This window comes from Dipteris shenzhenensis, chromosome 15 (assembly GCF_047967505.1).
Source record: "Dipteris shenzhenensis isolate YYH24624 ecotype China chromosome 15, Dip_SZ_1.0, whole genome shotgun sequence".
In the NCBI taxonomy this organism is placed as follows: Eukaryota; Viridiplantae; Streptophyta; class Polypodiopsida; order Gleicheniales; family Dipteridaceae; genus Dipteris; species Dipteris shenzhenensis.
The window spans coordinates 23,008,513-23,033,617 of NC_141610.1; the positions used below are offsets into that span (position 1 = coordinate 23,008,513).

General features: G+C 43.5%; 1 protein-coding gene across 5 annotated transcripts in view; it reads left to right on the forward strand.

Moving 5' to 3' along the window:
* The first annotated feature begins 15,112 nt into the window (after positions 1-15,112).
* The window catches only part of GONST1 (golgi nucleotide sugar transporter 1), a 44,409-nt gene continuing 34,416 nt past the window's right edge, over positions 15,113-25,105 (forward strand). Inside the window, exons 1-2 of one of the 5 annotated variants that reach the window (XM_087386040.1) lie at positions 15,113-15,700; positions 18,790-18,954. In XM_087386040.1, coding sequence (XP_087242166.1) covers positions 18,794-18,954 — 161 coding nt within the window. In that variant the 5' untranslated portion in view covers positions 15,113-15,700; positions 18,790-18,793. Of the gene's footprint in view, positions 15,701-15,836; positions 16,212-18,789; positions 18,955-25,105 lie in introns of those variants that run through there. The other 4 variants (XM_087386039.1, XM_087386042.1, XM_087386044.1 and 1 more) reach the window with 4 other exon arrangements.

Consider the following 25,105-nt stretch of genomic DNA (forward strand, 5'->3'; position numbering starts at 1 on the left):
CAAAAGTTTGACAAAGTTCAGTCTGACCCCGCTTCAAAGAAGACGATTGTCCCTCCGCATCCCCCTCCATTCCTGCAACAACAACCTGGGGGGTCTAACTCAGGGGCATACCCCTACCCCTCAGGGATGTATCCACCGCCTCCACCTCAGATGTACGGTCCTCCCTTAGATGCTTACCCTCAACAAGGTGGATATCCTCATCCTCCGCCTCGAAGATTTCCCCAGCCTCGCCCACGAGCCCCCCTCCTCTCTACTCCCGTGGCCCCTCCAACTAAAGAGGCCCCCCCTGCAACAGAACCTGGAGTCAATGACCTAGCCAAGGCCCTGAATGATCTTCGGCTTGAGACGGTGGGCATCAGAAATCAAGCCAACTGCCCTCCAAGAGATCGTGCTAATGTTGTATGCTACGAGTGCCACCAGAAGGGTCATTATCGCCCAAAATGCCCCAATATTCCAAGGGTGAATCTTCTAAGTGAGTCGGGCACTGAGGATTCTGATGTGGAGATCCTTGATCTCGGGAAAAGAACTCGTGCTACCTCGGACCCCTCTCCAAACCGTGGACCGGGCTGCCCCAAGAAGAAGGTGTCCTTCTCAGAGCCCTCAGATGCTGAGATGGCAGACCCACCAACAGAGAAGACTAAAAGATCTCGCAGGAGTAAGTGGTCACCCTCGGATTTTCCCATCGGCTCAGGGCAAGAGGACTATTCGGTCGTTCAAGACCTTGCTCATCGTTCTTTGAGCATCACACTCCCGCAACTAATAGCATTAAGCCCTAAGGTGAGACGTGAGCTGCAGCAAGGTCTCTCAACAAGGAAGAGCAAGAAAAAGGGAAAGGTACGAGAGGTATCTTCTATCTCTGAAGAAATTGATCGGCACCCACACACAGTAGATGTCATCATAGATAATTGCCGTGTCAAAAATGTGTGTGTTGATGGGGGAGCTGCATGTAATATCATGGTGTCCCGCATCATGAAGAAATTGAATTTGAAATGTACAAGGCGTTCCTCCACTCGAATCAAGGTAGCAGATGGTCGACGACTCGCCACCATGGGAGTCATTGAGGATTTGCCCATCACTGTCAATGGGCTGACCACCACTGTCAATTTCTATGTAGTGGACCGACAAGCATGCCTTGTCTTTGGTGTTTTGCATTGAGAAATTTAAGCATTATGTGACTGGAAGGTCCTTCTTTATACTCACTGACACTGGTCTTGCAAAGCAGGTTCTTCAATCACCAAATCCCATGGGCCGGTTGGCCAAATGGTTGGAAGTTCTACAAGAATATGATTTTTCTTTCAAAATTGTAAAAGGGGGTTGTTCCAACTTGAAGAATGCTTTGATTGATTTAGAGGAGTGCCTTGATGTAACCCTGGTAGCAGCCATAGAAGTTGGGGATCCTTGGTATGGTGGTATATATAAGTTTTTGACCGCTTTCTCCTTTCCTTCAGAAAGTACAAGCTATGAGAGAAAGAAGATCCGCAAAGATAGTAGGCGCTATACCCTCCTTGATGGGGTGTTGTACCGTCAAGGCATGGATAGGGTACTCAGACGGGCCATTGATGTAGATGAAGTGCCTAAGGTATTGAAGCATTATCATGATGGGTTTTGTGGAGGCCACTATGCCAGTGACTATACAGCTAAGAAGATTTTACATGCTGGATACTATTGGCCGACATTGTTCAAGGATGTCACTTTGTATTGCAAAACCTGTGAACCATGTCAATTCTTCGGTAGGAAGGATTTGCGTCCCGAGCAACATCACCCGCTGATGTCCATCCATCCGTTTCAGAAGTGGGGAATAGATTTTGTCGGGCCCTTGCCCATGACTGCCCGCAAAAAGAAGTATCTTTTGGTAGCCACTCAGTATGTCACTAAGTGGGCTGAAGCTATCGCTCTCTCTGCTGCAAATGGCAAGGCAGTTTCGAGTTTCATATTTGAACGTATCTGCACAAGGTTTGGGACACCCATGGAGATAGTCTCTGACCATGGGAGTCCATTCTTAAATGAAGCAGTGGAGTTACTCATGGATCGCATGGGCATTGATCATCACACTTCTAGCATCTATTATCCAGCATCCATGGGTCAAACAGAGCGGACCAATGGCCTCCTCTGTAAAACCATAGGAAAAATGGCCGCAGGGAATAGGAGCCAATGGGATCAGAAGGTCACTGAAGCAGTGTGGGCTTACAACATCACTCATAAAACATCTACAGGTCACACCCCTTTTGAGTTGGTGTATGGTACTGAGGCAGTTTTACCACTTGAGATAGAGATTCCGACCTTGAGATTGGCACAGGAACAGAGGATGACAGAAGATGAACATGTAGAGGCCAGATTGGTACAACTTGAGAAGTTAGATGAGACCCGACGCCTTGCACTACATCAAACAGAAGAAGTTTCTGCCACTGTGGGCTGGTCCATACAAAGTCATCAAAGAACGTAGCAATGGGTCTGTTATGGATAAAATTGTCTAAGGAAAAAGGCATTAATATGTATGTGTGTTTGTATATGTGGCAATAGTATAATCAAATATGGTGTGCATAGGGCCCAAGGTTGAGGTGGCAAGGCATGACCATGTGCCACCCTTCCATGTAAGAGGACCCATAAGGTGTGTTGTACATAATCCATAATAGGAATATTATAAAATGCAAGGTGGCATGGCTCCTCCATGTGCCACCCCTCCACCTAGGATGCAATAATTGAGATATGGCTCAAAGTCCATGGGAGAAGCAATATAAAATGGGTGGAGATGGCTATTATATTGAGTTATTCCCTCCATATGGGATAGGCCCATGTGGGGGAGGTATAGAAGGACAAAGAGAGCTAGTTAAATAATGGGGAAAGTAGGATGAGGTGGCAAGATTCCTTGTGCCAACCCTCCACTTGTCCTCCTAGAGGTTTGAACCTATTATAAAATTGGAAAGAGACCAAGGGAGTATCATAGACTTGAGATATGGGGCTTGATTTATGTGGAAAATGGAGGCAAAGGGTTGTCGCACACAATTGAGAGTGCGTACCCACCTAGCCCACATGGAAGACTTTTCCACACACACCATGCATGTGGGAGGATACATTAATGTGGAGAGACCCCCTCTTTTGGCTATAAAAGGAGGGGGCAATTCCTTGATGGGACACGCTCATTCTTGTAAAGCCACCTAGCTAGTATTTTGATATTTCCCTCTCATCCCTTCTTTCCAATAAAGTATGGTTCACTTCCCTTGATGTCTACATCTCAACATTCCTCTTCCTATCATGTACATGCTTCTCTTCCCCCTCTCCCTTTCCCCTTGTGTCATAGTCTCCCTTTTCCTTCCCTCCACTTCTAATTCCTTGTTCACCCCTATGACATCCCTTCGCCCTCGTGATCTCCTTTTCTCTATGGCCTTTGAGCGTAGCCATACTTAGTCTCTAGCCTCTGATCTCGAAAACTTTTCCGGCTAAAACTACTTGCTACAATAGCATCACTAGTCGGCTTCGGGTTGGTCGAAAAATCAGCCACAGGGCCAGCATAGACAGAACCAGAAGAGATAGAGGTCAAGCCCAAGTGAGCAAGGACAATGCCAAGCACCACTCCAGCTGGCCATATGCAACTGGACCCAAGCCAGTTGCTCGCGCAATACGAGGACCACCAAATGCAAGAATTCATGAGCCAACAACTGTGACTCTAGCAGGCGGAACCTCAAAATAGGGGAAAACGGGTTCAGCAGGAGCCCATGCTAATCGAAGAACTCCCAAGTGATGAAACAGTCACCGTTAACCTCCATCTAGGAGCCCAAGCCATGCCGACTACTCCCGCTACGCCCTATGTCTTAGTCTCCACAACAGCCTAGGAGACCACATCCTTCGCCACCGGCACCTCCTCCTCTCCATGGGCAAGCCTAATAGAGGCTTTACAGTTTTGCAGTGCGCCCCAATATATGGCACCAAGTGGCTACAGCCACATGTCGGCTGAGCAACTATCGAGTGCGGCGGACCTGATGGAACAACACTTATTTGAAGCAGGCACATCTTCCACAAGTCGCACGCACAATTTCACAAAGGAGGTAGGAACATGCCTCACAGCTCTTGGCAAGTCTCCTTCAGGCACAACTCTCTACACACAATAGTCACACCATAACGATTGCCGCCCAAGCCATGGGTCAAGCAACCGTAGAAAGAGCAAAAGAGTACTCCACGGGTCCTTCTCTAGCTTGACACTTGTAGATGAGTGGCTTGGGCAACAACCATTATGGCTTGAGTGACCCAGAGGCCGCTTAAGTGACACCACTTGCAGATGGCTTGAGCTAAAGAGCACTCCACATGTCCTTCTCTCCCTCCCTTCTCCCCTCTCTTCTCCCCTCTCCCTCTTCCCTCTTTCTCTCGTGGAAACACATTGCAACAATCCGGAGGCCGCTTGAGTGACACTTGCGGATGGCTCATGCCTTGCATTGCTCTCACAAGGAGTAGCTTGGAGCGGAGGCTCTATCGGCATCTCTTCAACATCCCCACGACACGTGAGTCACCGCTAAGACTACACACCTTGTTAGTAACACAGATGAAACCAGACTAGCCACTCCTCTATCTCTCTACTTCCAAAATCTTCCCTTGTCTTCAATTTGAAGGCTCAAAAGCTTTGCTTTGCTTTTGAAGCCAATTTGATCTCCTTTCGCACATGTTGTCTGGGCACATTACCTTCTATTGAATTCTATGTATCTATTCCTACCTTTGCCATTCCTCTGATCTAGCCTAATCTCAAAATAACTTGGAGCAAAGGCTCCATTGGAATCTCTTCAACATCCTCATGACACGTGAGTCAGCATCGAGACTACACACCTCGTTAGTAACACGGATGAAACCAGCTATCTCTCTACTTCCAAGATCTTCCCTTGTCTTCAATTTGAAGGCTTGAAAGCTTTGCTTTGCTTTTGGAGCCAGTTTGATCTCCTTTCGCACATGTTGTCTTGGCACATTACCTTCTATTGAATTCTATGTATCTATTCCTACCTTTGCCATTCCTTTGATCTAGTCTGATCTCAAAATTAGTCTCCCTACCAAAGCAAGGCATCCACCTACCCATCCCCAGTAGGATCACCAAATGTTAACTAGGTTTTCCTCCCACTTTTCCCTCATTCTAGATTTGCAAACTTGAATGGCAGTCTATAAGGTAGACGAGAGAGAGAGAGAGAGAGAGAGAGAGAGAGAGAGAGAGAGAGAGAGAGAGAGAGAGAGAGAGAGAGAGAGAGAGGGAGGGAGGGAGGGAGGGAGGGAGGGAGGGAGGGAGGGGGAGAGAGAGAGAGAGAGACTGAGAGACAGAGAGAGAGAGAGAGACAGAGTTTTGACCTTTATATGGCATTGGTTTCCTAATCTATAGGCATCGGAAAATGAAATAGAGATACGCTCATTGGTCACCTACAAAAATCAATCCATTCTATTACCCTTGATGGAGTGAAAGCTTTAAAAATAGGGGCTATGCTACACACCTACAACCCACCTAAAATTGGCAATCTTTACATCAGCTTCCATTTAATCATGCAATTTATCTCTCGTGCAATCCAATAGGCCTCGTAATACTAGAGGTATGACCTTTCGGCCATGACTTCCACCTCGATACCCTGAGCCACGTGTGCTTCCAACTTCCCATGCTTCCATCCTTGTCCAATTGCCATCATTGTTGCAGGTATTGACTATTGATCCCTACAACTTCTATCAAGGCACCATCATCGCCCTTTTGGCCTCAAGATTTTGCCTTTCGATGCTTCGCCCTTGCCTTTTCCTTCACCTTAACCTTTGGCATCTTGCCTTTTCACCTTCACCGTTGGCCATTTTTCTTTTGCTGTCATTTGCCTATTTCGCTCTGAAGCTTATTGTATACTGGCCACAAACCTTTGCTTTCATCTGTTTTTCATTGAGCTTCATCCTTCGCCCATCAATTGTCTTCATTCCTCTTCTTTGACCTTTTCATTTGATGTTAACACCACTTTTCTTTGGTGTTAACAACAATCACCACTTTCTCTACTTCACCATCATCCTTCTTTTCTCTCAACAATGTGCCATTCATTCCTTCTGCATCTTGATAATGTGTTGTTCATTCAAGGTTCATTCCTACTACATCTAGTTTATAATTTGTAGAGTGATTACAAATGCATCAATGCATGGTGCAAATCACACTACATTGCATTAGAAAGAGAGAATATGCAACTCTATTTTGATCCCTTCCATTACACTCCATGAGAAACTTATACAACTGGGATATATCTAACACTACACACCGACTAAACTTTGATACTATAGGTTATGTACAAATACTCTTTTGATTGCTCCTTCCTTGTCCACTACCAAGTCCCCCTTTCTATAGGTGAACCTCCTTTATTTGAGCATTTTTAACAATAACAATGTTTTTTACCTCCTGGTTTTCTTTCACACCTATCCATCTTACATAATTTAAAACTCCTCAATTTTTCATTTGTTGTTTCTTTAGCCCTTGGGTCTTTAGTCCCTTTTCCTTTGGGAGCTCCATGATTTTTTTTGTCCTTTAGCCTTTGGGAGTTCCTCAAAATACTTTGGTTTTTGGTTGCAACAAACTGAGATCTTGGTCCAACAATACTTCTCTGCCTTGTAAGGATCCCTCTCAAAACATTTAAAAAAAAGTTAACTTTGGTGAAATCGTACTATTTACCTCAGTAATTTATGTTCCTACATGAGGCACTCTGTTTTGACTTTTATACATCAATAAATCTCAAAATCAAATGAACTTTATTAACTTAGTGCTTTAAATCTTTTGAAAATTTCAACTCTTTGAATTTTATGAGTGTAAGGGACTTATGGTTGACTACCACAAAGAAGATGAAGAGTGATTCACTTTATGATCATCTAAGAAGTTTCATACTATGTCCAAAACCAATTGATCAACCATTCTATAAAGTCCATTACAAGATGTTCTTTCATTCCAATCTATGCACTATAACACTCTCAAAGAATTAGGCATCATGGGAGATTCCAAGCTACGTATATCAATATAACGAACCCAACAAGATGTGGAATGTAGACAAATTTTACTTACCGTCTATTCCTCCATAAACATTTTCATTGGAGACACAGTGGTTGATATACATAAAGAGTAGTTAGTATTAATGAAAATATTTCATATGATATTTTCTTAACTTATGCATTTTTTGCCACTCAAAACTAGCATACATAATACATATTCTTAACAATTAATCAAGTGAGCGACCATTTATTGTGGTTCTTTTAATACTCAAATTTTTTCCTAGTAGAGGTAATATAATGGATATTAAAGCAAGATATGCCCGTGGAGGCATGGACAAAAAGTAGGGAGATATGAAAAAGCACGTCGCATCTTCCAAAAAAAGTAGCAGATATTCTTTTTTGTCATAACTTTTGATCCATACTTGGATTGAGGAGCTCTCTTTTTTGTTGGAAAGATGGGATTGTGATCTATAACGTTCTAGAAGATAATAGGTCAAAAATATGGATTTCAGAGTGCGACTTGGTTTTGTTGGGGAAGGCATCAAAAACCTAATGTTTTGGAGAAGCGGATGAAGGTTGTGACTACTTTTGAATTGGAACAAGGTTAGTGCTCCTACATTGCACCAAGATAGGTTTCTTCTATGTGTGTATGAGGGCCTCTATCAACATTGGGTTGATTTCACTAGGAGCAGGTTCTACATGTGGTTTTATATCAGCATATTGTAAAAGCGACGGCATGTGTGTGGGGAGGAAGATGCGTAAGATGGTTGTTGGATGTATTTGAGCTACCAAGGATTGTTATCCAGTTTCTCCTACATTGGATCTTGATTGCTTAATGTGAAACCTTGAATAAAGTGCAGTCTATGTCTCCCAATTCATCTTTGCTCTGGCTTGTGGAAGTTAGAATAGATAACAGAGGTTGTGGAAACATTGAAGGAATTGGTGAATGGTGAATGGTGAATGGTTGTTATAAAATGTGTTGATGGCATATGTTACTACTCAATTCTTTTTGTATTCTCTATATATGTTTGGGTGTTGGAAGGCTACTATAGAGGTCACCCATGGTCCTATGGTTTTTCTCTTATCATTGTTTTGGAGCCCCTGGCAAAAGGAGTGTTTTCATGAATTTTTTATGGCTGAGAAGAAGTACTCACATCATGTATGTAGCTATTATTGCAATAGCAAGATGGTCCAAGATTTCCCCAAGTTTCTTGGGTTGCCTAATGAGGATGCTTCTCAATTTGTTGAGGACCTGAAGTTCACAGTGCTACTAAAAGGTGAACATAGGCTAGGATCTCTTTTGCAAATCCTAGGCTATCGTTTGTAAGCTGAAGCAAAGATATGGTTTTAGAGTTTCGTTCAAGGTGTGTCAAGAACCAAAAATTGGGATGTTGTATACTAGGAGGTAAGACTTGCATTTTTGGGCTATATTGCACATGCAAGGGATCCTAATCGTATATAGAAGGATTTGTGTAACTACGAGCAAGAACCCAATTACATAGTGGACCAAGACTTGAATTGATTTTCTGAGCTATGGTAGGAATGGAGGGCTCCTGTACATCCAAAAGTCCCATCTGAGGTGCTTCAGATTGAGAGATTTGTTGATGGACTCATGCTAGATCTTAGATTCTATGTCACAGCTAGAGGATATGGGCATGACATAATAGGCAAAATCTATCTTGAGTAAAGGCAAATTCTTGGTTGGTGGCTTGGGAGGCCATTTCATACAGGATTTCTCATTAGTTGTAAAAGGGAAAATTGAAGGAAAGAGGATGTTTCTCAAAAGGAACTAGAGGCTACTAAGGAAAGTTTACAAAAACCTCGTGTAGCTAAGGATCAAGAAAGAGAATGGAAAGAAAGATCAAGATGTAAGAGAAGCTAAAGGTGAGAGTGGAAAAGGATGCCCTCTTTTGCCCTTACTTTTTTCCATAGTTGCTAATGCATTGGGATGGTTAGTTTAATAAAAGGTGGATAGTGGTCTGATTGGGCATTCAGTTAGAGGTGGAAGCAAGTTGTCAGTCAAAAATTTGTTGATGATATGAATTCGACCCCTCAAAATGATGCCCTTTCAAATAGGGAGCACCCTAGAGAATGCATGGACACCTTTTGTCTAGGATTAACCACAGTAAGATAGGGATCCATGAGATGAATATACCCCTCCAAACTTGCTGATAGATAAGGGTTGTAATATTATCCAACAAAGGAGAAGTCTTTAAGCTACTTGGCATCCCCATGGGATTCAAATCCTCCATGGATAGATTTAAAAGGTAAAGAGAAAGATTACTTGTTGCTAGCAGGGTCTCCAACCATTCGTAGCAAGAAGAAAATTTGTTCTCAACTGTTTCTTACATCCATTGATGTGTGGTTTTCTTGATACCCAAATTTTGTCCTAGGATCTAAGAAATGGCAAGGGTCACAAAATTGCACGGGTCTAGAGTTAATATAATGGATATTGGATGGATAGGTGATTTTGGAAGGTGCTAGAGGTAGTTATGAAAAAGGTAAAGCAAGACAGGCTAGTGTAGGCGTGGAAAAAAAGCAGGTCGCATCTCCCAAAAAAAGTAGTAGTTACTATTTTGTCATAGCTTTTGATTAGCAACTCTAATTGAAGAGCTCTTTTTTTATTGGAAAGATGGGATTGCAATCTACAACTTTCTAGAAGAAGTCAAGATCCAAATCTGCAAGATAACAGTTCAAAAACTTAGATTCATCAAAGTGCAACCTAGTTTTGTTGTGGAAGGCATCGAAAAGTTGATGTTTTGGAGCAGCCAGACGAAGGTTGTGAGTATTTTGGAATTGAAGAAGGGTGGTGCTCCTACATTGTGACAGGTTCGGTTTCTCCCATGTGTGTGTGAGGGCCTCTATCAATGTCAAGTTGATTTCACCAAGGAGGAGGTTCTATGTGTGGTTTTGCATTAGCATATTGTAAACTCTGCGACATGTGTGTGGGGAGGTAAGGTGGTGATTTTCTTGTATTTGAGCTACCAAGGATTGTCATCCAGTTTCTTTTGTGTTGGATCTTGGTTGCTTCAATATGTGAAACCTTGAATAAAGTGCAGCCTATGTTTCCTAAGTCATCTTTGCTCCGGCTTGCGAAGCTCGAGTAGCTCGAATAGACTCTTTGACAGCAACTAGATTTCTCTCTAGAGTTGTCCTCTTCCTTCTATATTGCCAATCCCATTTCATTGCCTGTTGCAAATCACCCATCGAACAACTAGGTCCCCCCACCTTTGGCATGGCTTCATCCCATTAGCTCCACCCACATCCCAAGCACTCCCAACAACTCTTTAAAATCCTCATAGATAGATATTTGCCATTAAGCATGAGTTTACATTTCTTGATCTACCACAAGAAACCAGAAAGGGAAACCACTAAAGCAAGGGCGACACATAATTAGAGAAATCTACGTAAAAAATGTACTTAACCCTGAGCATGGCTCTCATTCACCATCAACTCACCTAGCCCTAAATTAGAGTACTTTCTTCTCTTAGACTGGAAACAACCACTCATTGCTCCTTGCTCAATGTTAGCACAATCAATAAGATCTCAGGGCATACACAACTCTTCCTAGATCTCATGCTCCACCAAAGACACGTTTCTATTATTATGAGATCGGTCACCAAACCTTCAGGGTCATGGTCGAGGGTCTCCTCCAAGAATTCATCTTTCAGAAAAGACCAACATTCTACCCTTTCCTTAGAGCCAATTGGGGCATAGAGACATCGAACTCTCAAGGTAAACCCTAAGAGAGAAAGCTCTAGAGCGAGGGCATGCCCTAGAGAATCTCGGAAGAGCTCCCTACAGCTGAACACACTCAAGGCTACAATGGCTATGCACCACTTCCTCTATTCAAACATTCACAACAAGCACCTGACTTCGAAAACTTTGAAGGAAAACATCACTCTCTCCACATTTCACCTCTTGAAGAAGAATCACCTAGGCCTTGCCTTTCTGATGACACTCACAACACCTTTCTGCTTCACCCTATTACAGCCCCCCCCCAAGATTCTAGGAAAGTTGTAGGACTGATTCCAGACTAAACCCTTCGACTCCACTCTATCATGTAGACAAATTATAGAGCAAGAGCCTTATAGGCATCCATGAAAAAAGCTAAAATGCTTCTCTTACCTGATTCGATAAGGCATTGCCCTTGTTGAACTCCACTCATTGAACACATCCTCTCCTTGAAAGGAATTCTTCACCACTCTCTTATATCCCAAAAACCGCTTCTTATTGTGGGCTTCCAGGAGCACTTCATCAAGAACATCACCAGCCGTGTTGCCTTCAAGAAGATGAGATGCCTCCATTGTGTCACTATGTTGCAAGCATGTATCAATCTTCCCCTCCTTGAGCTGTTCTCCTATTCCAAATCACGTTTGCTAGCTAGGTTAGGTGCCGATACAAGATTTAGCCACTGCCTCGACTGCCTTCTCTTTCTTTCCAAGCCTCTTCCAATCTTCCTTTGCAGCTATTGGTGTGACCACTATAGCTTCATCATCCCCACCCTTTCTAGACTAATGGGTGCCCTCCTCAATTTGTATCTCAAACGCCTTGGATTTTTGAGAGTTGAAAGCCTTATGCCCCACCAGATCTTCTACATGCAACATCTTTTTATTTGTATGTTGCTCCTTTTGAACCCTCTAAGGGCAGTTATGTGCATAGTGACTACATTCCCATGCACACAAAACATGTGCCGAGTACACCAAATTGGAATTGATGAATGTGCACCAACTCTTCTGCCAGCTTGACTCTCATCAGGTCCAACAATTCTTGGGCTCTAGCCCATAAGAACTATGCTTTCTTAGCCTTGAAAGGATCCCTCAACGAGTGAGGAATAAGAAACAACTTACCCAAGGTACTCAAGAGAATCACCCAACCAAAGAGGAAGATTTTGGAAGCTGATCCAACCCTTTCTTTCTAGGCCATTCTCAGTAGCTACTGGAAGCCCGTAAATCTATGGCCAAGGAGAAATCACTAGGCTTGGATGGGTTCTCCACCGCTGATGTTTTCACTGAATTTTTTGGATATGATGAAGTTTGATCTGGTAGATATGGCAAATATGCAATTGCAAAAGGCTCCTTGTTGGAGAATATCAACACATGATTGATGAAATTGTTTCCCAAAAGACAATGTAGGCTATAGGTGGGTGATTGGAGAGCAAACACCGTGATGAATACCTCCTTTGAAGTCTTGGCTAAAGCTCGTACCATCAGAAGTAGGAACTGTTGCATGTCAGTTGTTGATTGATAACTGTTAAACGCCTTGAGATCTTTAAAAATGTGTCGAATGTATCTACTACCCTTGAATATGCTTGCTCATCCGGCAAGAAGCTTATCTTGTTTGGGTTTGAGTTGGATAAACCCTATGTTAGAATTAGATGGGACTACATTGGTTTGGTGTTAGATCAGCTAGGCTTCGGGGAATGGTTTGTGAACATGGTGTACACCCTCATGGAGGAATGTTGGAGGCATTCATGCTGGGAGACATTCATGCTTGAATGGTTTGTGAACATCGTGTAGACCCTCATTGGGGAATGTTGGAGGCATTCATGCTTGAATGGCAAAGTGGTTGGTAGATTTGAGCTAAAATGATCTATTAAGTAGATGTCCCCCTTGCCCCGCTTCTCTTTACTCTCAATACCCTTTTGTTGATTGGAGTTCTTAAGAAAGGGGTTGAGTTAGGTCCTATTCACTGTGCTTCCTTCTGGGAAACAAATTTTCTCTTAGTTTTTCACTGATGACTTTGTAGTCATGACTCAGGAGAGCCAAGAGAGGTTTGTTTGATGCCTTGAAGGAGTTTTGTGAAGTCTCAAGGTCAGTGTTTTGTTGGAGCAAAACCTTTGCCTTGAGAATGGATTCAGGCCTTCGTTTGGTTGGGAAGAGGAGCAATAGGTCAATTGGGTTGGGAGGGGGTTTGTGATTCGGTATTTGGGTGCCCCTTTGGGATTATGTACTAAACAAAGGTTTGAGTGGTGACGAGATAAGCTCAAAGAGAAACGTCGTGGTTGGTAGGGAGCCTCTCTAGGTTGGAATGCTTGAATATTAGTGATTCATCATATCCTATCATTCTCTACTATCTACATTGAGTTTATTTGGAACTTCAAAAGAAGCTATTGGGCAAAGATTGAGAAGCTTTTGAGAAGGTTCCTATGGGATGAAGACTGTAACATGAGGAAGCTACATTATGATTTCACGAGCATGGCGAGCAAAACAATGGACAATGGGAGGCATGGCGGAGCTCAGGAAGATAGATGCTAGGACAAACTATAGACTAGTGCTACGAGATGAATCACTATTATTGTTGCTGAGTAACAAATAGGGCTTATGCAGAGGTTCGGAGTGGTGGAAGAACAGATGGTGGAGATCTGGAGGGGCTGCTAGGTTGGAAAGGGGAGATTTCTTATTTGGAAACTCTTGCATAATTGGCTCCTGGTTTGTGGGAGTAAATAAAGAAATAAAAAAGTTAATGGGAGTTTGAGTAAGTGGGTTGAAGTCAACCCTACTTTTCCTTTGTGAGCGTCAATCGAAGGGATACGACACTTGTTTTGGGATTGTGTAGTAGCCCATAAAGATGCGGTGCAGAGTAGCGGTTTCATGGTAGGGTCCAGCACTAGGTGGAAGGCAGCGTCGGGTACATGGGAACTCAATTCCATAGTGGCGGTTCTTTGGCCCCTTCTTGGACGGGGGCTTAGAAACTTGGTGGCTGATGAAGGCCAAGAAAATTGGGTTTTGATCTGAGTTGAAAATTTTCCTAGTTCGTTGTTGGTCATAAAGGACTCCTTGATAAGTTTGTGTTTGGTGGCCATATATAATAGAGTGTTGGTTTTGTTGCGATGTGCTCGGGTGGGTAGTCCCTTGTAGGTTTGATTTTGGCTTGGTCAGCTTTGACTGTCCATGTGACACAAGTTGGCATTTGTTTAAACACATAAGAAGGAAAAAGACCCGAACTAGTGCCTTAAGAGCATTGCTACTAACAAACTGAACATGTTGTTGGAGTAGTGCTATCGTCGGGACATCAAACATGCAATCTTTGCTTGTTACAAGAGGAGACTAGAGAGGTCGCATCCTCTTCTCCTCAACACACATTGATTGAGAGGTACTTTCTTTAAAATTTTGATTATTATTATTTTTTCCATGCACCCACCCACTCACACACACATGATCCACTATGGACCTGTTTCTACACAGGCAGGTGCTTTGTGGGTGCCAACACTGAATGGCGGAACGAGTGCATGAATCCTTGGTGGATCCAATTTTTGAACGTGATGCTCAAACGTCCACCTCACGTGGGAACTCACTCACCTCAATGCGCTCACTTGAATGTGAGCACTTAGCCCTGTGTGGAAACAGGACGTATGAGGGGCTAGGACCTATGCTCTTTGAGTAATATTTTTTGAATGTAATGATTTATTAATTACCTTTAATTAATTAAGTGAATTGATTATAGAATTAATTAGTTAAATAACTTAAATTACTTAATGTAATTGATTGATTAGATTAAACTAAATTAATGTATTTTATATAATTAAATTAAACTAAAATAAATCTAAATTAAACTAAACTAAATCTAAATCGCTAGCTAAGGTAGGAACAAAGCTCTAACTGAACAATGCATCTAGGAACAAAGCTCTAATCGCTTTCGTCGTGTCATCGCCAAACACAGACATACGCACACGCACGTGCACACACACACACAAAAGCACACACACATATATATAATTTTTAAATGTGTATATTATATAAATAAATAAATAAATAAATAAATAATATGTATATATCTATTTTTTTAAAACATGTATATATATATAAAATACATATTTATATATATATCTATATAATATATGCACTAGTACATAATAGGTTATATAATCCCCTCTCCTTCCTCCCTCTTGCCTCATTCTGAATCATTTCTAAGCCTGTGCGCTCGGGTTTGACGTTCAGACGGGGCAGACACTAACCCATTGTGGTTGGCTAGTTCAGATGTCTCCTGTAAAGTGGCATAGTTGGGCGAGCGTCGGGCAATCTGAACGCGCCCTGAGACCCCTTGCCAGTGACGCAACTGAGGTTGGCAAAAGCCCTACTGCCCCGAAGTTGCATCGTGTGGCCATGCACGTACGCACGTGCCACGCACCAGTGCGCTCTTCTCCGTTTCTGCTGCTGCTCTTGCTCTTGCCTCCATAGCTGCTGTGCATGAGCTGTGTGCACGCCTTTGCTTCTTCCCATGATGTTGGAATGACGCACCCTACGACGTGTCGCGGCCAAAACAGAGGGCCCCGGCCCAGATCCTTCAAACCAGGGGACGAGTGGTAGTGGGTAGTGGAGCACATTTAGCACGCAGCGCGTACCGAGGAGCAAGGAATTGAAGAGATGCGGAGCTGGGCACAGCAGACTCCAGATGAGACAGAGGGAGAGAGAGAGAGAGAGGACATTGACAGATAGGAACTAATGCTGAGAGAGAGAGAGAGAGAGAGAGAGAGAGGTGTGAGTAGAATAGGAAAGTAGACCAAAGCATACATCTGGATCAGTCATTGTCATCAATAGCGAAAAAGAGGGGGGAGAGAGGGTAACCTTTCTTGGGAAGCCGACAGATTGAGAAAGAGAGAGAGAGTGAGAGAGAGAGAGAGAGAGAAAGCGAAATAGAACTCTGGGAGCGAGACAGGAGGAGAGAGAGAGAGAGAGAGAGAGAGAGAGAGAGAGAGAAGACTTCGATCGCACTTCCGATATAGTCTTGACAGGTGCGTGGATATATTATTCTCGTCCCCACTTTTCTTTGTGCGTTCGTATGTTTCAGCTGTGGCTCCCGCAGGCGGGAGAGGAAGGAAAACCGTGATTTTGAAATGCGAATTAAGATGGGAGGCTGTGGAAGGTGAAGGAGGAGGAGGAGGAGGAGGAAGAGGAGGAGGGGGGATGGAGGAAGAAAGAATTGGAAGCAGCGTTACAAGCGGCAAGGACGAAGATCGTGAAGGTGATTCGGAGGCGTGTGTGTGAGGGATGTGGCGATGGAATGTGTGTTATGGGAGCGAGAAACGCGGACAGACTGCGAGTGTGAAAGCCCAAAAGAAAAGAAATCAATCAGCACGCCCTCCCCACGTCCCCTCACTCGAAAGCCCAACTCTTCTCAAACGCCCATCTTCGTGCTTGCTCCCCCCCCAATCTGCCCATTTCATTCTTAGCCCAGCCTCACAGACATATCCCCTCACATACCGCCTCCTCTTCTCCCCCCTTCGCACATCATCCCGCTCCCAGGTGCGCCCCTCTCTCCCTTCCTGAGCGTGTTGCTATCACATAGACCCTTCGTGGACCTTCTATTTCATATCACACTTCTTCTCACCTTTGAATTTGTTTTTGACGAATGATATGCCTCCGTAGCGCCTAGGAAGATCCGGTGTGACGTTTTGTGCCTCCCCTAATTGTCGCAATAGCTCTTATGAGGTGTGCTAACATATAAATGGCTGATAGCGCCGATGAACAGACTACAGAACTCATGATTTTTATTCCGTCTTATACATCTTACTACAGATCAAGCTTGCTGAGCTAGAGTTACTTTCAATCACCAACGACCAGTACTACTCACATCCTTCCTTCTTTTACAACTTACTGCCGATCAAGCTTGCTGAGCTACAGTTACTTTCAAATCACCTACGAACGGTACTACTCCTGGTCACAATCTTTGGAAACGACCTAGCTCAATAAATGTATACATGTGTCCAAGGACCGGTATGATCAATCATGGTACCTGTAATTTATACAAATATCCCAGCAATGCAGAAATTTTAGAGGATACCCTCAGCCAACTCATAGCCACCCTCAATTTCTTAACGTTTAGAAGGCACACGAGAAATCAACAGATGGAATACAGAACGCTATCATAACCTAACTGCTAGCCGAGGTGCAGAAGCTTGGTGAGAATTGTAGCCACTGGCAATCCCTAAGATATGAGAATCCCAGAAGATTGTCTTGGTTCACAGAGATACATTGGCAAAGTACAAGTGATGTGATGTGAGAATCTAGAATAACTATCATGCTGTCTGCTTTGAAAGTGTGGAGTATTCTTTTTGTATCTATTTTGAGGAAACTCCTGCCCTAGATCAGTCCTAGATCATGCGTTCTGGACCTTCTTAGTCTCTTCAAAACTCGTTTTCAGAAACCCAGCGGGAGGGATGTGTTACTGAAAAGGATGGAACTGCACGTACCGTGTATATCACATCAGGACTCTAGGAACACTGGGAAATGCAGCTAAGGAAAGACTGAAATGGGAAACAATTTCCCATATGGCAGTCACTAGGGACAAGGCATGGGGATAGAAGATCCAAAATTGTACAACAGCAGAAATTCTCTCTTGATTCTACTGAGGTCATCAACAGGCACTTACTAAATATGTCAACTCATGTACAGAATATAAGTCTGCCAAAATAGTAATACGTTGGCCTGTATGCATGGTAACGATTGAAATGTAGACACTCCTGCTTAATTTATGTGATCCATAAGACCCGTGTGCTAGCTTGATATTAGTATCTCCATTCAATGGAGCATATCGGGTGCTTCATGATGCATACACTCCTAGGTCATCTGACTTCAGCTCACATAACTTCAGAGCCTAGCACAATATCAATAGGTCACATGACAAAACCAATTAGATCTCCAAAGGTGTATTGTTTTGGGAGCCATACCTGAGTGGCTTGACAACATTTGTGACAAATGGATTGCTTGCCATTTGGCCACCTCAATTTGAAGACCATGCTCCAATTTAGTAGGATGTAACCTCTTGTTCTGAATAGATCTAGAGTCACTGAAGTTGTGGGCACTCCCGCTTTTAGAAAGTTGTAGACATATCTTTTTGTTCCCTCAATTTCCTGCAAGGATCTCAATAAATCTGGCACTGAGCCCTCACAAATAAAGCTACCAGATTCAAACAGAAAATAAGCCATTATTTTGGAATCCTGAGATGCCCCTTCATCACCTTTTCTATCATGGCAAGTACTTTGGGCAAAGCCTTACTCCTCATCAACCCCTACTCTTTCTAGATTCCCTACTGTTTAGGGCATCAGCACGGTATGCAAAGGCCTGATTTAAAGCTAAACCTAGGGATGACATCAAGGATAGAAAAGAGAAGGTTGTTGAAGAAATACGTGTTCTTCTTGATGGGAGAAGTTGTCTCCTTGTCTCCAGAATATAGGGGTATGGGGTGCTTAGACCAAAGAAACAAGTTTAGCATCATACTTGAGACTGATGATGAGATGGCTTTTGACAAGGCAAAGGGCAGATCCAGAATCTCGGGTACCAAAATGTCCAATTTCAATATTGTTCTCCTTCTTAGCTTCATAAAGCTCTGCCAATTGCATGGAGAGTTCTTGACCTTTTGGTTGACACCATGGACAAAATCTGAGCATCCTACTTCTGTCGCAAATAGCATGGATGAAAACAAAGAATTTTGAAAACTGCATCATATAAGTCTGCAATATCTCTTTTGAAATCATCCCATATATCAATTATTTCACCTTCCTGTATGAGATGTCTCCACCATGTATGAGTAAGCTTTTTGTAGTCATCTTCCATTTTCCTTAACCATTCCCTTCAGCTCACTGGCTGAACCAGGCTTCTTTTTGAATTTGAACATGAATGATTATGTGCTTTGCTTGAATATTTAGTCCGACTCTCCTACACACACCCTTGCTATTGCATTTTTACCTTGGTTGTACAATAAGAGCGAATGTTTGATTCTGTGCCTGAGTTTCAGTACATATGAGATTTTTTGCAAGAATTCATATATATTGTATTTCTTCTCTAGAAACTCTTGCTAATAGCTGTGTTGTCTTTTACCTAGGGGCATGCCTCAATGGGCTCCCACATCAGCTCTGGATTCTCAAGAGTACGACAGAGAGCATGCTATGCAGAATGGGACACAATATGGAACTGTAAATGGCTTGCTTCCTCAAGCAACTAATGGTGGGAACATTTTAAGTCCTTCAAGAAGAGCAATAAATAGCAGGTGCTTCATCTTGTCTAATGTGTTTATTTTCATGGAGATTAAAATTTTGTAAGCCTAGTAAACTCGATTACGTCTTTTAAAGTTTGAAAGACATGCCTATTTTATGCTTTCAATCCCTTCTTGCAGTGCTCTGTTCATCCCTTCACAGGGACATACCTGTCTTGAGAGCATGCAAATTCTCATGAGTGACTGTCATGAGATTGAAACTGCACACTGTGTTGTGTTTTTAGAGGGTGAGTTTGGGCATGTTCCTGGATTCATCTAGACATATATTTTCAAGCATATAGTCTGTGCATGATGAGGAGGCAAGCTGATTTATAATGGTGTTCTTGCTTACATGAATCTTTTCATGCTTCTAGACGTGTAATCTCTCTCTCTCTCTCTCTCTCTCTTTTCCCCAGAGACATGTAATTTCTCTTGAAATGGGAAGCTTATTTTCTTCCTCAACACAAAAGAATTATGTTCCTCTCTCACACTAGAGTTCCTGCGCCTGTCCTTCTCATCCTCCTTGTCCCATCTTCTGCCCCCTCTATTTCCTCTCAGCTCCCTTTTCGGCAGCCTTTCTATGCCCCCCCCACCTACAGATGCCCTATATGGATAACACTTGCATCCTGTTTCGTACTCCTTCCCCTAGCCTGTTCTCAGGCTGCCCCTTCCTTTAATTTTACCTAGCCCCCTCGCAAGCCTGGCACAAATATCCTGGACACTCTCCTTGGCATATTCACATCCTTCCTAGAAAGCAATAATGGCTTCAAGGATATGCCTTCCATGAATGAACCCTTCTGTTCTTAATGAATATTATTGGTCTCGTCCTTTGGGAGTGAGTTTAATAATTACACTCACAAACAGTATTCCAAACAAGAAATTGTTTTGGACCAATAGTTTCCTAGAAGCTCTTCTATATTATGAAATATTTTACCAGCAGCGTCCTATGTGAATCATGTGATTGTAGTCCATTGATGTTTTTTTCAATAGTTAAATCATATTTCAATAATACATGTGTGTATTTGGGTTTTTAATGCTTGAATTTGTGCTCTTCATGCAATTGGGTATTGGGCAATGTAAAAAGGGAATGGTGGCCTCCTACCGAACTCAAATAGATGGTGCTTTCAAATGTGATCCATTGTTAAACGTTGTTAATGCTTGGCTTTTCTCTTGCAACATGCACATTCTCATAGTATATTCTTATTCAGATAGTTATTCCTCTCTCATGGGGTTGGGCTCACCTTTTAACTCCAATAATGATTTCAACGTCTTAACTCCAAGAATGATTTGAACATCTTGAAAAGGCTTCGAATGCTTCTCCTCCTTGGGTGGGTTTGGATTCACTCCTTGTTAGAAATGACCCAACAGAGGGTACACACAGCGGAAGACTTATAGTAATGCCTAGGAGCTCACATAGTGTGCGTGTGGGGTGTGGAATCACAAACTTCTTAACTTATGTGCATAAAATAGATGTGCAGACTCATCAATAGACAATGAACCAGCCAGTCTGCAGCACCTGTTGCACTCTCTCACCTCTTGTAGATAGGCCCAGAGAGTAGGCTTCCTGCTGCTCCTTTCTGTCCTGGAACTGCTGGCTGCTGGATATTGAAATGAGGCAAGTGCCTCTGCTTTTATAGGCCCTAAGGCCTGCTGTAAAAAACTGACCAGCCAGCTTCATACTGGCCAACCAGTCTGCTGCTGGTACAGCCCTTTAAGGGCTCACAAAACTAGGGCCCTTTGGCCCACACTTCTAGGGCCTTTAGGCCCTCCAATCTAGGCAAGGGCCCAGCCTATATAAAGCATGCCACTGCCCACTAGGAACCTCATTTGCTTCTCCACCAGGCCCCAGCCATGTCAGCGCCTGTTCACCCTGCTGCTGCTGGTTCTGCCCTCTGCCAGGCTCTTCTCCAGCCACGTGTGCAGCGCTGTACTGAACCGTACTGCTGCTGATGTCATCGTGCCCTGCCAGGGCAGATATAGGGCTTGCTGTCCCTGCCTTCTGCTCCTTCCACAAGTTCCGTCCTTTGCAGCCATGCTTGTCTCTGTGAGGTGCTGCCCATGTGGCAGCCCCCTCTCTTTTTCCTCTCGTGGGCACATCCTGCCCTAGGTCTCCCTCCCCCACGCTCTCCTCATTTGGGGGCTTATAGATGGGGAGGTGACCTTTCCAACACCCCCTCTTACCGACACATCTCGGCCCAATGCCAACACGTCAATGACGATGCTCCAGTAACTCCCTGGTCGTAGTCCTTTGGAACTCTTCGATGTCAAAATCTTTTCTTGGCTTTTCGTCCAGTGGCTCTTGCTCCACTAGGTTTGGTTCCGCTTCTGCACACCATCTTGGTACACAGGTCCATCTCTGGTAGCACCTTTTGGCACCACCTTCTTCAGTCACGTTCCCGCCTTCGAATTCGAGCAATCCAGCCGTCACGATCTTCCAGTTATCCCCCTCATAATGAGTGAATAACCTGGAGTCTTCCAGGCACCATGCTCTGAGGGTCTGTTTCAACCCATCCTTCCTTTGGCAAGGTCTGCAACAAAAGTACATCTCCAGATAACCTGGACGGCGAACTTTAAACGCACCTGACTGAACTTGAGTCACCCTCCTTCTCGCAAGGGCTCAATCCTCCAGTCGTGGAAGTCGATTCCCAAGAGCTTCTGAATCAGGGTCGTCCTTCAGCAAGGTCCATGCCTTCAGCCTCCCACACTTGTGAGCCTCCTACTTGGGCTTTGATACCATGTTAGAAATGACCCCAACAGAGGGTACACACAGCGGAAGACTTATAATAATGCCCAGGAGCTCACACAGTGTGTGTGTGGGGTGTGGAATTACAAACTTCTTAACCTATGTGCATAAAATAGATGTGTAGACTCATCAATAGACAATGAACCAGCCAGATAGAGAAACCACCAAAATATATATTTCCGTCCAAAACTATGGACTTAATACAAAAGATATAGATCCAGAGTCCCACCAGTGGTGTGGTCCTCTGATCTTACCACAAGGTCCTTGTCCTATTTGCCAGTTATCTCTAGACTCGAGCCTGCGTGCTCCACCTCGAGCGTGTGTAGACTTTCCGTCTAGTGTGTTCTTCTCCACCTTACTGCCTGTGAATCAGCCTAGGAGGGCAGCCCCTGCCAAGCTTTGTCTGCAGCCCACAGGTCCCCTTGGTCCTCCTGAATGTAGGCCCCAAGATAGCTGTTCCACTGCTCCAACCTGCTTGTGAATAGCTGCTCCAAAAGGTGTGATGATCTCAGCACCTTGCTGCCCTAGAAGACAGCCAAGGTCCAGCCTCTCCCTAGAGCTAAGTCTGCAGCACCTGTTGCACTCTTTCACCTCTTGTAGATAGGCCCAGAGAGTAGGCTTCCTGCTGCTTCTTTCTGTCCTGGAACTGCTGGCTGCTGGATATTGAAATGAGGCAAGTGCCTCTACTTTTATAGGCCCTAAGGCGTGCTGTGAAAAACCGACCAGCCAGCTTCATACTGGCCGACCAGACTGGCTGACCAGTCTGCTGCTGGTCCAGCCCTTTAAGGGCTCACAAAACTAGGGCCCTTTGGCCTACACTTCTAGGGCCTTTAGGCCCTCCAATCTAGGCAAGGGCCCAGCCTATATAAAGCATGCCACTGCCCACTAGCAGCCTGATTTGCTGCTCCACCAGGCCCCATCCATGTCAGCGCCTGTTCACCCTGCTGCTGCTGGTTCTGCCCTCTGCCAGGCTCTTCTCCAGCCACGTGTGCAGCGCTGTACTGAACCATACTGCTGCTGATGTCATCGCGCCATGCCAGGTCAGATATAGGGCTTGCTGTCCCCGCCTTCTGCTCCTTCCATAGGTTCCGTCCTTTGCAGCCATGCTTGTCTCTGTGAGGTGCTGCCCATGTGGCAGCCCCCTCTCTTTCTCCTCTCGTGGGCACATCCTGCCCTAGGTCTCCCTCCCCCACGCTCTCCTCATTTGGGGGCTTACAGATGGGGAGGTGACCTTTCCAACACTCCTAACTCCTAGAATGATTTCAACATAAAAGAATGATTTCAACATCCAAGAATAATTTCAACGTCTTTAAAAAAGGCTGCAAAGGCAATAAATGAATTGAAACATCATTTGGTATCAAATGGGCCTCAAAGTAGAAAAACAATGTCAATAACAAAGCACACCTAAAATGAGTTCTATACCTTAGGAGTAGGACTCACCTAAAATGACTTCTATACCACAAGCATTCCGATTAGGATATCCTAGAAAAATTGTTGGTATAAGAATAAAAAAGCATTCTGGAAATTTCCAAGAGTCAGGATAACTATTGGAAAGGCATCAAAATGAGCAATAAAAACTATAGACTTTGAGAAAAAAATCCAACCCCATGCATTTTTGTGCAGCCTACACATGTTGATGCACAGCAGCCTTTGGATGCTCTAGATCAGGTCCAGGAGCAGCCTATCACACGTGAGGATATGCCTGAGGTTGTCGAGAAAAGAGGGCTGCTTCACAAGAAGCTAGAGTAGTCCCTAGATGGCTGTTAACAGACTCTGCAGGACAGCAGACTTTCAGCTCCTCTCCAGCAGGACAAGGGCTGGTTGAAGAGGGACAGGGAGTTCATGCATGATAGGGAAGAACCAAACAGTTTTGAGGATGTTGAAGACTATGAGCACTGGATGAGGGTTATGCAGGTTGAATTTGATTCCATCATGAAGAACAATACATGGGAACTAGTGGATTTGCCCATAGGAAAGAAAGCTATTGGGAGAAAAGTGGGTGTACAAGATTAAAAGATATGATGGTACTACTAATAGGTACAAGGCAACAGGGCTCTTCTCAGCAGAAGTGGATAGATTATGATGAAACCTTTGCCACCTTCTCCAAGATGACTGACATCAGGTGTCATGTTTTATTGCCTGCTCATTTGGGTTGGAAAGTACACGAGTTGGAAATAACCTTCTCAATGGGAACTTGCAGGAAGAAGTGTATGTGAGTCAGCCTGTTGATTTTCAGATGGCCGGTAAGGAACATAAGGTATCTAGACTCCATAACACTTAATGGGCTGAAACAAGCCCCACAGGCTTGGTATGAGAAAATTCATACATTTTTTACCAATCGGGGTCTACAAAACTGTCAAAGTGGGTATGTCAAGAACGACAAAAAGGATTTGTTGATTATTATCCTGTATGTTGATGATATGCGGCCCACAGGCACAGATGAAGAGAAAATTGTAAAATTCAAGGAGAATGAATCTTCATTTGACATGTCTGATTTGGGTTTATTACACTATTATTTTGGCGTTTAGTTTATGTAAATAGAATGAATAGAATGTAAGGTATTGTGCTCAAACAATCAAAATGCAGGACTGTTAAGAAGGTTCACTTTTCAGGACTGCAAGCCTATTCCAACTCTCATGGAGCTAGGGTTGAGGCTGTCCATGCATGATGCAGGTGAACCTTTTGACGCTGTTGTATTTACTCAGGTTGTTGGATGCCTTATTTATCTCTGCAATACCTAGCCAAATATTGAGTTGAGTGTATTACAGTTGACATGTATATGCACAGCCGAAAGACATAGCATTGGTGTAAAGTGTGTTTACAGGGTACTTAGTCTCTTGGTTGTTCGGGGTGACTGTGACTTGCATGCTGGGGATAATGATACTAGACATTCCACCATAGTTACTATCAAACGTTTGAAGGTTCCAAACGTTTGGAGTTTCCAAACGTTTGATAAGTTTGAAAAAATTAGGGGGAGTTTCAAAATGTGGGTTTTTTTAAAAGTCATAATGTCAATAAAAAATATGCTATATTGCATATTTTGACATACTATAGTCTATAATTACAACTAATAGCACACAACTTACAAACAAGCTTCAAATTTCATGAAAATTTAGACTTTTAAACCAAAACTAGTTACTAGTTAGTAGTTACAACTTACATGTTACCAGTGACCACAATCCACTACTGAATCAGTCACAATTCTAATTATTTTACTTTCAAATAGTTGAAACTTGAACCATAAATTGAAACAAAATTACAAAACATTTTTTCTCAAAAAACAGCTTACAAGTTAAAACTTGTAAGTTGCAAAATATGAAACTTGAAATTGATTATGTCCCTACTCATCAATGTCAAGGCTAGTAACCACTAGCTAGTTACTAAATAGCTACTAGGTAGCATCTAAAAACTTTAAACGATGAA